General features: G+C 45.9%; 1 protein-coding gene and 1 long non-coding RNA gene across 2 annotated transcripts; one reads left to right on the top strand and one right to left on the bottom strand.

The window, feature by feature from the left end:
* The first annotated feature begins 717 nt into the window (after positions 1-717).
* LOC123188366 (chitin-inducible gibberellin-responsive protein 1) lies at positions 718-5,292 on the top strand. Its single transcript, XM_044600450.1, has 2 exons — positions 718-924; positions 3,226-5,292. Exon 2 carries the CDS (start codon positions 3,257-3,259, stop codon positions 4,967-4,969), a length of 1,713 nt encoding a protein of 570 aa, XP_044456385.1. The 5' UTR covers positions 718-924; positions 3,226-3,256; the 3' UTR covers positions 4,970-5,292.
* Positions 5,293-9,082: 3,790 nt separating this feature from the next.
* On the bottom strand, positions 9,083-9,595 carry LOC123185163 (uncharacterized). Its single transcript, XR_006493210.1, has 2 exons — positions 9,495-9,595; positions 9,083-9,221 (listed from the first exon to the last, which is right to left on the bottom strand). It is a non-coding gene; the product is annotated as an uncharacterized lncRNA (long non-coding RNA).
* Between the last annotated feature and the right edge of the window lie 537 nt (positions 9,596-10,132).

Raw genomic sequence — 10,132 nt, 5'->3', positions numbered from 1 at the left:
GCACAGTGCATAAAATCCAGTACAAACCGAACACGATTCCATCAGAATTATTTTTTACTAATTTTATTTGCGTTGAAGTTTGTAAAGTGATGAAAAAATATTGAGAAAAGAAAGTGAAAAGTGGGCAACAGGCCAATGGCATTTCTTGCACCGGAGGAAAAAGAGGCATCACATTCTCCCATCGAAATGGAAACCACCGAGGCAAAAGCGAGCGCATCCCTCGTCACCCTCCTCCGTCGTCTTCCTCGCGGTGGTCCCCGCGCCAACGCACGGGACACGCGTCACCATCTTATCTCTCGCAGCCAGCCCCGTCTCATCGGACGGACGGGCGGGCCAAGCAAGCATCCATCCGCGAACCGCCGAAGCCCCCGGGCCACACGGTGGGCAGCCCTCGGATCGCGATCGAACGACCGCGGGCCGTTCAAACCTCCATGCGCGTCAGGTCAAACGCGCGACCGCGTGTCCGTGCTGCCAGCGTCACGCGTGTCGTGGCTGCTCGCCGCGCGCCGCACGTGACCGCGCGTCGAGCCGCGCGGCCGCCCGATCCTCATCCGACGGAGCCTATGCCTCCGTCCTTAACGGCGTGATGGGCGCGGGGGCCACGGCATCACGACGCGGGAGCGCTGACCGGGAAGACGTGGCCGTGACGGCGTCAGGCACGGTCGCCGTCTGCTCGGAGCCGCGGGTAGGGTATATAATGCCGTGGCACTTTGGGATTTATTTATTTCTCCTTCTCTCTTGTGTGAGGAAGCAGATATTAATTATCGCGCACACGAAAAGAGGGAGGGGGCGCAAAGAGAGAAGGGACTAGGACACGAGAACCAGAAGAGAGAGAGAGAGAGAGAGAGAAGAAAAGCGAGAGAGAGGTAGGGAGATTGCTGGAGCTGGATCGGGGCGCCGGGCCGGCCGTGCAGATCGGAGGAGGTGAGAGCTCCCCTCCTCGTACTTCGTCGGGTTCCGTGCCTGTTGTGCTACTGATTTTTGCAGGAAGTCGCTGAATTGCTGTGCTTTTTTGGGGTGTTTTTTTGCTTGGTTATTTTGGGGTTGATTCCATAGTTTGGGAGGGTGAAGGTGGATCCTGGGCGGGTTCAGGCGGGTGCCTGGCTCTCGTTCGGCGATGAGATGGGCTCTTAGGCGGGTTTTGGTTGGGGCGGGTGGTGTCTAGCTGACGAATCAGTTGGGGATTTGTGTTGGTTCGAGCCAATTCGACCTGCTGAAGGTCTCACCTGAGAGCATTTCGCTTTTGGCTTCCACGGATGACCTCCATTTTGGGGACGAAGGAGTTGATCCTTCTCAGCTTCCGCTCTGGAGGGTACTGTTGCATTTTGTTGCTAATTTTATACTGGCTGGCTCCTAGGTCTAGCTGGGCATGGCCTACTTATGGTTCGTCTGATGGACACTCATCCGTGCCAGATGTACTTGTGTTACTTGGCTGCACTTGTGCCCTGAATTTATTATCCCAGAGTGAGTTAATTTCGTGGCCAAATTAGTGATCCTCATGTTAGAAATGGAACCATCGCTGCCTCTGGTTCTTCGAAACATGGAGGCAGACATACAGTAGATTGATGCGGTAGCTCCAAGTAGTCTAAACTAATTTTCCTTGGGAGGAACCACAGGATCCATCTGCTTCCTTGATTGGGACATATACAACTCGGGAAAAAAAATCTTATGTTTCGCTTGATGAGTCAACTGGACTTGCCTTTCCTGAAGACAATTCGTGGAAAAAGAACTCCCTTACTAGGCAGAGTGCCCCCATAGATGAACAAATCGAGGTTGGTTTTTTGAGCGCGTCACTAACTTAATACTATGATTTTAGCATGTTCAACCAACGTCCAGGATCCCAGTAGTTTCAGACCTTCGCTCACTGCAGACGGTACACAAATTGGCTTCTTGTGTGAGTGATGAAAGGTGCTGCTGGTTCCACACGGTCTGAGTGGTCAAACTTCTTGTTGCGAGTGGGGGAGGTTCCTTCTTCGGAATTCATAGCAAGAGCTACGGACAAATAGTCAAACCAACAAGGCTGGTCAATCGTCTTCAACCAACTAGAGAATCTTAGGGTCCGCTGAACATTGGTCTTAGTCGTGCATTCACTGAAGGATCTGTGACCAAACAGTGCGACAGTTCTCTTATAAACAAACTAGAGAATGCTCGAGGTTGCATGTCTTAGTTGTGAAGGGTGGTCAATGGGCGCGCTGAGGGGAGGTGCAAGATATGTCAGTTTGTCCTGTTGTTTGTTTTCCAAGCCTCTTAGTTGTGCTGGATCTTCTGGACAGGTTGATGCTTGAGCACGTTCCTGTCCAGATTGATACTTGAGCGCGTTCCTTTCTTCATTATTTGTGCCACTGTAGTCCTCTAGTTCCACTGGCAGACTCGTCATGATTGATGATCCTTTCATGCTTGCCTTGCTAGAATTTGACACCTGTGGTTGTCCTTTAAGTTTGAGGAGAAGGATAGATCCTTTAAGATTTGTAGGTAGATGATGGGGACATTTGACAGACAATGGGTTGGATTTATGCGGAATTTTGGAGAGCTACTTGTTAAATCTGTATAATATGCATAGAGGAAAGGCAAGCAGACAAATTAAAGAAAACTTGCTCTTGTGTATTTAGTGTTTGGTCCGTGAGACTCTCAGATGTCATTGATCACTGTTAGTAGGGATTTTATTCTTGCATTAATGGGCTCTCGCTTATTTTAGTATCATTTTTGCTACTTACAACTTAAAACTTTCATCTTATGTTGGACTAGAAAATTTATTCTGTTTCAGAAAATACCACTCAAATTACTATCTTGATACAAAATTTACTATAACCGTTATTTTTTCCAAGGGAAAGGTAGAGTACTGTCACTGTTAATACTCTATAATCATAATGAATTGGAATGTCACGTTAAGTTTATTGTTCTAATCAACCAATATGAATGCACACATGTGAGCTGGGAGTGTTTTATTAGTTTAATTGGTTCATGTTATCCTACATATCACCAGATACTGTCTATGCTCTTGAATCTGTCCAGCATGGACGTTCTTGTGATATAGAATTGCATTTGCTCTGTAGTGTTGGGTTTTGCAATGTTTATGCTTTGTCGCCTGTTGCCTATTCCTCCTTTCCTCTAAATTATATGCTTAGAATTGCACTGATAAAGCAAAATGTTCTGGTCTGATTATTTGTTCTGTCACCTACCATGGAATAAACAGTTCATAAATTTCCTCTCTTTTGCTATGTACAGGTCATGAACAACTAATCGACACTCATTTATTATGGATTTGCACCAGCTATTCAAGTACAGATTGACTGGTGCTAACGTCTTCTGCGAAATTCCCACAGAGAACAATTTAGCGAACTCTTCCTGGCAAACTAGTCCACTGAAGTTAGAGTTCAGCAACTCTCCATACACCCCTCTTTCTACCCAGCTTGAGTGTGACAATTTGTCTGCTCTTAGCAACACTCCAGATAACCAGAGCTCTACTGAAACCATTTCAGCCCAACCAATCTCCCCGCTTGAAGCAGACAGCTCATACATAAAGGCAGGTAGCATCCGTGAGAACATCCAAGTGAGACCTGATCCATTGTATGCAACATCAAGACATAATATGCAACAGACTTTGCGTGACATTGAGAACGTTCTGATGGCACCTGATGCGGATGATGCAACAACGAGCACAAAGCATGAGTTTGAGGACACCAAGCCTGCTCAGCTCATGCGGCAGCGGTCGAGGACATGGAGCCATGAGTCACGACAGCCGTTGCCTGGAGTTGTTCGTCCACACTTTGCATCTGGTGGATACCCCACGGCAAGCTATGAGTTCCGCCCAGAGAAACGACAAAGGGAGTTAAGGGACGATCGGCAGCACATTGTGAAGGGTCTATTAACCAAGTGTGCTGAGGCATTAAGTGAGGACAGGACAGAGGAGTTCCTAAAGCTTGTTCAGGAGGCTCGTGGGACTGTTTCAATTAACGGGGAACCGATCCAGCGTTTAGGTGCTTACCTACTCGAGGGTTTGGTTGCTAGGCATGGGAACTCTGGTACAAACATCTACCGTGCTCTGAAATGCCGGGAGCCGGAGAGCAAGGAGCTTCTCTCCTACATGAAGATTTTATACAATATCTGTCCTTACTTCAAGTTTGGATACATGGCAGCTAATGGGGCGATTGCAGAGGCATTGAGAAGCGAGGACAACATCCACATAATTGATTTTCAGATTGCTCAAGGGACTCAATGGATCACACTGATACAAGCCCTAGCTGCAAGGCCTGGGGGTCCACCTCATGTGCGGATCACTGGAATAGATGACCCGGTATCAGAGTATGCCCGAGGTGAAGGCCTGGAGATAGTTGGAAACATGCTAACAAGCATGTCTAAAGAGTTCAATATACCTTTGGAATTTACACCTCTATCTGTCTATGCTACCCAAGTCACAGAGGAAATGCTTAAGATCAGACCAGGTGAAGCAGTTGCTGTCAACTTCACCCTCCAGCTGCACCATACCCCGGACGAGAGCGTGGACGTCAACAACCCACGGGACGGGTTGCTCCGCATGGTGAAAGGGCTGTCCCCGAAGGTGACCACGTTGGTGGAACAGGAGTCGCACACCAACACGACGCCTTTCTTGATGAGGTTTTTGGAGACCATGGATTACTACTCTGCCATGTTCGAGTCCATCGACGCCAACTTGCCTCGAGACAGCAAGGAGAGGATAAGTGTGGAGCAACACTGCCTGGCCAAGGACATCGTGAACATCATCGCCTGCGAGGGGAAGGACAGAGTGGAGAGGCATGAGCTGCTTGGCAAGTGGAAATCAAGGCTGAGCATGGCGGGCTTCAAGCCTTACCCGCTGAGCTCATATGTGAACTCGGTGATAAAGAAGCTCCTCGCGTGCTACTCGGACAAGTACACGCTGGAGGAGAAGGATGGGACAATGCTCTTGGGCTGGAACACCAGGAAGTTGATATCTGCCTCTGCGTGGCACTGACAGTTGCTCAGCGGAAGAAGAAAAGAAAACAGAGGTTATAGAGCCAAGTCCCTGGTCTCCTTTCTTTTTGATGTACCACCTGTACATGATGCTGTACACCCTCATTTGTTGCCTAAATGTAGACCAGGAATCAAGCATTGACAATTAGATTGTAGAAGTTGTATGATAATTACAGTTTTCCTGCGCTTCCCGTGTAGTATTCGTGGTGATTATGTTGGATGTAATTTTCCAGGCATGCTCTTGTTGGTCGGCAAAGTTTTCCACTCACGGAGCATGCTCTGAGGATGCAGAGTATACCCTGGTCATGGGGCCTGTGAAGATAAGTTTTGCAAGGGTTTTCTCTTATGTCAGTACCGTTACATGAGCAAGTGGTGTAGGATCAGGGCGTGCCAAGGCAAAATGCGATTGGGCTTTGGGTCGAGATTTGGATGCATGTACCCGAAGGTGTTGCACGTTCGTTCTACACTGCGAGGATGATGGGCAATTCTGTTGCCGCTGTGCTGCGTCGTGCAGGCGACAGGATAGGCAAGCGAACAAAATGGAGTTTAGCTGATTGCCTCCCGAGTCCCATGACATACAACCCTCCAACGTCCAAACTCCCAAGTCTGGCGACATTTTCAGGTCGGCATATTGCAGCGAATGAGCTATGGTTACGTTCTCTGTGGTGAACCACGTATTTTTTTGAATTTATTTTAGGCTTCCGGCGATACTCATTCAGTGTGAGGAGAAGTTTTCGTGGCGTTTATGGTGGCTTCGCCAATCTCAAGATAATATGCCGGTTCAATCTCTTAAACATGCTCATAGGGTAAAAAGTGTGTAATTGCTTTTATAGGGATAAATATATGTGAGTATGTATGTGTTTGCATCTATATTGTGTTTAAAAATAGACAAAATGTTGCACAATTTACTAGTGATGAATTGACTATGTGCATCACTTGATACAAAGGTCAGAGATAATCCTTTTCTTTTTTAAAAGAGATGTTGCACAATTTGACTCGTACATAATCCATCCGTCGTTACGAAGGTGATGAATTTTGTACGCCGAGTTGCCAAACTACTAGATTTTCACAAAGTCTCGAACAAGCCAGTGACCCACGGCCCCAGACCAACAGTTTGATCAAGGCTATCGAGATTATTCTAACTGTCTTTTCCATGGGTGTCTTTTTTTCTCCTTAAGAAAAGTCTCCTTCCTTCTATCGGCGCCGCCGCCGATTCGCTCCACCTCCGATAGCCTTTGAATCGTGGAGGCGCAGAGGATTTCGGACACGCGCCGGCGGGAGCGACCCCGTTTTCATTTTTATTAGGTTCAATATCTTAATTAGGGATGTGTGGCGATGTCCTACACAAGAGAATTTTTCTAATCATTTGTGTGATTCGTAGATGATATTGCTTTTTAAGGCGTCCCAAGGAATTCTTCTAAATTTTTTTGTTAACTTTTGCGGTTTGGCCATGGAAATAGATATGTGTTGCTTTATTATTTAGATCAGTTATGTATTAAGCTTTAAAGGAGAATCTTAGAAAAAAATTGTTATGCTCGCAGCAATCTAGAGTTCTAGGTTTGAGATTATCTTAGGTTGCCGATGGCTATACTAGAAATGTACGGATTAGGGATGCACATAAGGGCATCTTCAACGGCAACCCGCAAAAAACCTATCGCATCCGTCCGCGGAAAAGGGGATCAGTCCACGGACACGGATGCGGGCGCCATCCAACGCTAATTGCATATATTTCAAACGTCATTTTAACTAATCGGACGAAATTCATTCAAACCGGTCGATATTCATTAAAGTTCAGATAGAAAATAGCACAAATCATCCACACATAGCATGCAAATTAAGCGTAGTACAACAAGGTCTCAAATTCGACTAGATCCCGAATGTCCAACAAGTTTTCCAGGAACGGATCATGTCCTCCCACACATACTTTCCCTTCAACTTCATCTAGCAGTGTGTGCACGTAAATGGCCGTCCTGCTGACCTATGGTACAATACGGCGGCGCGTGCGGTCTACATATAATGTGTAGACCAACATTGAGGCCTCCTTTGGTTCATAGGATAGGAATACTGTAGGAATAAGAACTTCATAGGAAATGAGATGGTATGCATCTCAATTTCTATAAAGAAAAAGATGTCATTTGATGCATAGTATAGGAATTTTTCCATTGAGTCTAGACTAATGTTTTTTCCTTTGAAATGTGAAGGATTAGACCCTATCCTACATAGGAATAGAAATCAATTCCTACAAACCAAAGGACTCCATAGGAAATTTTCCTTTGAAAATCATATTATATGAAATTCTTACAAGATTCCTACAAACCAAAGGAGGGCTAAGTGAATGAATCAATCAACAAGTTTAGCAAAAGGAAGTAAAACTTACCATCTCCTTCATGCCCGTGTGCAACCAAGTTGTAGTACTTGATGGCGCTGACCTAGATAGCGTGCCAGTGATACGACAACGACCTCATGTTGTGTGGTCGCATGATGTACACGTCGTAGGGCGCAATGTGTTTTCCTGCGTGAAACTTTTCATGCACTTGCTCCCAGAAGGGCGGCCCTCTGGTCCTGCGTATGAAATCCACGGGTACGGCCAGCTACGCATCGCACAAAAACTCATCCTCCATGGTTGAGTAGCTCGCCATTATTCGTACTCTAAAAAATGACATAGCATTTGAAAATAAGCTCAATGACATTTGACCGAACACCTGTCGGGCGTGGTGTCTGCCATGGAGGTCGTCGATACGGGGCGGAGTGTATCTGGGTACAAACGGCTCCAGGGCTGAAAACTCCGTCGGAACGGCGAGCAGGCGCGGGTGCTGGTTGTGGACGTCCGGCAATGCCTTTATGGCCGTCAGAGACGAACAGCAGAGGCGGCGGATGTGGAGGGTGCGGATGCAAAGCAATGGGGAGAAGGGGTGGAGTGGAAGAAAATGAGACCGGGATGAGAGATTAGGTGGGCCGGGGGTGTTGGAGTCCTACGTTTCAAGTGTCCGGACTCCCGCAAACCTCCCACACTTTTGTCTCCAACTTCCAGAAAAAATCGTATTCGGACCGCCCCACGTACCGATACAGCTCGACGTTGGATGACTTTCGCGGTTCGGACAGCGCGGTCCGGATGGTTGCAGAAGGTTTACAGATCCGCCTTAGAGATGCCCTAAAGATTGTGTCAACACTTATGTTTTACAAACTAGAAAATACCCAGCGCATTGCTGCAGGAACTTGCTGTGAGTTTTCTTAATGGCCCGTAGCAAAAAAAAATGAACTATGTCATGGTACATTAGCATGCCATACTGCTTAAAAAGACAATATATTACGAATGAGAAAGGAGGCAAGGAGAAGAAAGCATAAAAACAGCGGGTACATTGCGAAATCTTCTGAACTTATCCATGCAATTAACTTTTCTATTGAGCGTACAAACAAATTCCCTATTCTATTTCAAATTCATCATTCCATTCAGGGCCCCTTCTATTTACTATGAATGACTATAGAGTTGAGAAGACCTTCCATTTGTCAACTCACCGAAACAACAACGGATATGAAATGACTAAAAAATATGAACTTAGTTATGGAGCAAAGTCGTGCGCAAACACGATGAGGAAACCATAAATATGTCTAGTTGAGAAACCACAGTTGAAGAAAAATAACATCTTTTTACGAAAATCTTTAACAAAGTAGTTGACACATTGTTATTCAATTGCAAAAATTGTGATGGGAGAAATATGTGTACTTTTACATATGAGAGATGGCAATAGGGACCAGTTAGAAGTTATTAGTTGCTTGAGTGTAATTTTTATTAAAGGTATATGCCACTGCAATATCTTATGTCAGATATAGAAATTAGACTTGATGCAATAGTTTTTGAATGCAGATTGTGCGATCTTGAAAAAAGAATGTGTTGTTCGCATACTTCGCCCAAATAACTTCAAAGTGAATAATCTTATTCATGTGAACTAAAACCTAATATCAATGAAAAATATCATAATAACCTGGGATTACCTGCCCGGTGACTTGAGAATCAATAATGTAAAAAAATGGTGGACAGCCACTTAGAATAAACAATCTTACATCGGATAAATTGATGGCCCCAGACGGTTGAATGCCAATATTTCTTTTTCTGTTTTTCTGATTCCAAGAGAGATAAAGATGAACATGTCCTAAAGAAATGCAAAGTCTGATACCATGTGAGCCATGTGTCGATCCCCTATTGTACTGCCGTATCTTCTGGATAACTTGGAATATCTCATCATGGTTCAAACCTGTAATATTGGATAAACTGTAATCAAAATAAACATGGTTTAAACCATGCACTTTTTCCTGAATGTGCCAAAACAAAACTTTCATCAGAATCCAAAAAGACAACGTCTAAATGCAGAGCAAAAATGTCAATTAGATATACCCGGAACATCAATATTTGGAAAGTAACATTGGCTGACAAAAATAATCGGCAGCTTAATTAACTAATATATATATTGTGGCGGTAAAGGTGCTAGACAATAAGAGTATTGGGATGAGGGGGATCCGGACGAAACCTGATACAATAGGGTACAATAAACAAATTTTGATGTCCCTCAAACGGATGGATGCCAGAGGAACAGTGAGCAGCCGATTACACCTCCTTCCTCGTCATCACTCATCAGTAATCCTTCACAAGGGCTATATAGCTTGATTGAAGTGAGAGAAAATTTCCTCGTGCATTGAGTTATCGGCAGATTTGGTAGAGGGAGACCTCTGTCAGTCACCTTACACCCACGGGAGTGTCCACCCCATGAATAGCAGCTGGAATGTAGGTGGAAGAACAGGCGCACAATTAGCAGTCGGGGTCGCCGAAGCGGCATGGCTTGCAGGGGTTCGCGGGGTGGCTCGGCGAGGTCACATGTGGCGGCGCCGATGGGGACACGGGGTAGCGGGGTCATGGCGACGCCGCCGGGATCATGGCGGCTCGCCGGGGTCACAGCAAATTGCGTTCCTGGCTCATCCGGGGTCGCTAGGCAGCATCGCTGCAACTCATCGGGTCATTGTCGGGGAGTGTTGGTTATCTGGAAGGGGAGGTGGTGTATATTAGATTGACTCGACAGTTCAGATGCTGGAAGGGGAATCGAATGGATGATTTGTTTCCGGTGGAAGTGGAATGAGACATGAGGAGCGATGGCTTCAGTTGAATGAGGGA

Source organism: Triticum aestivum, chromosome 2A (genome assembly GCF_018294505.1).
Source record: "Triticum aestivum cultivar Chinese Spring chromosome 2A, IWGSC CS RefSeq v2.1, whole genome shotgun sequence".
Taxonomy (NCBI): Eukaryota; Viridiplantae; Streptophyta; class Magnoliopsida; order Poales; family Poaceae; genus Triticum; species Triticum aestivum.
The sequence above is the reverse complement of the archived record's forward strand: the minus strand, read 5'-3'. Positions and strand labels throughout refer to the sequence as shown.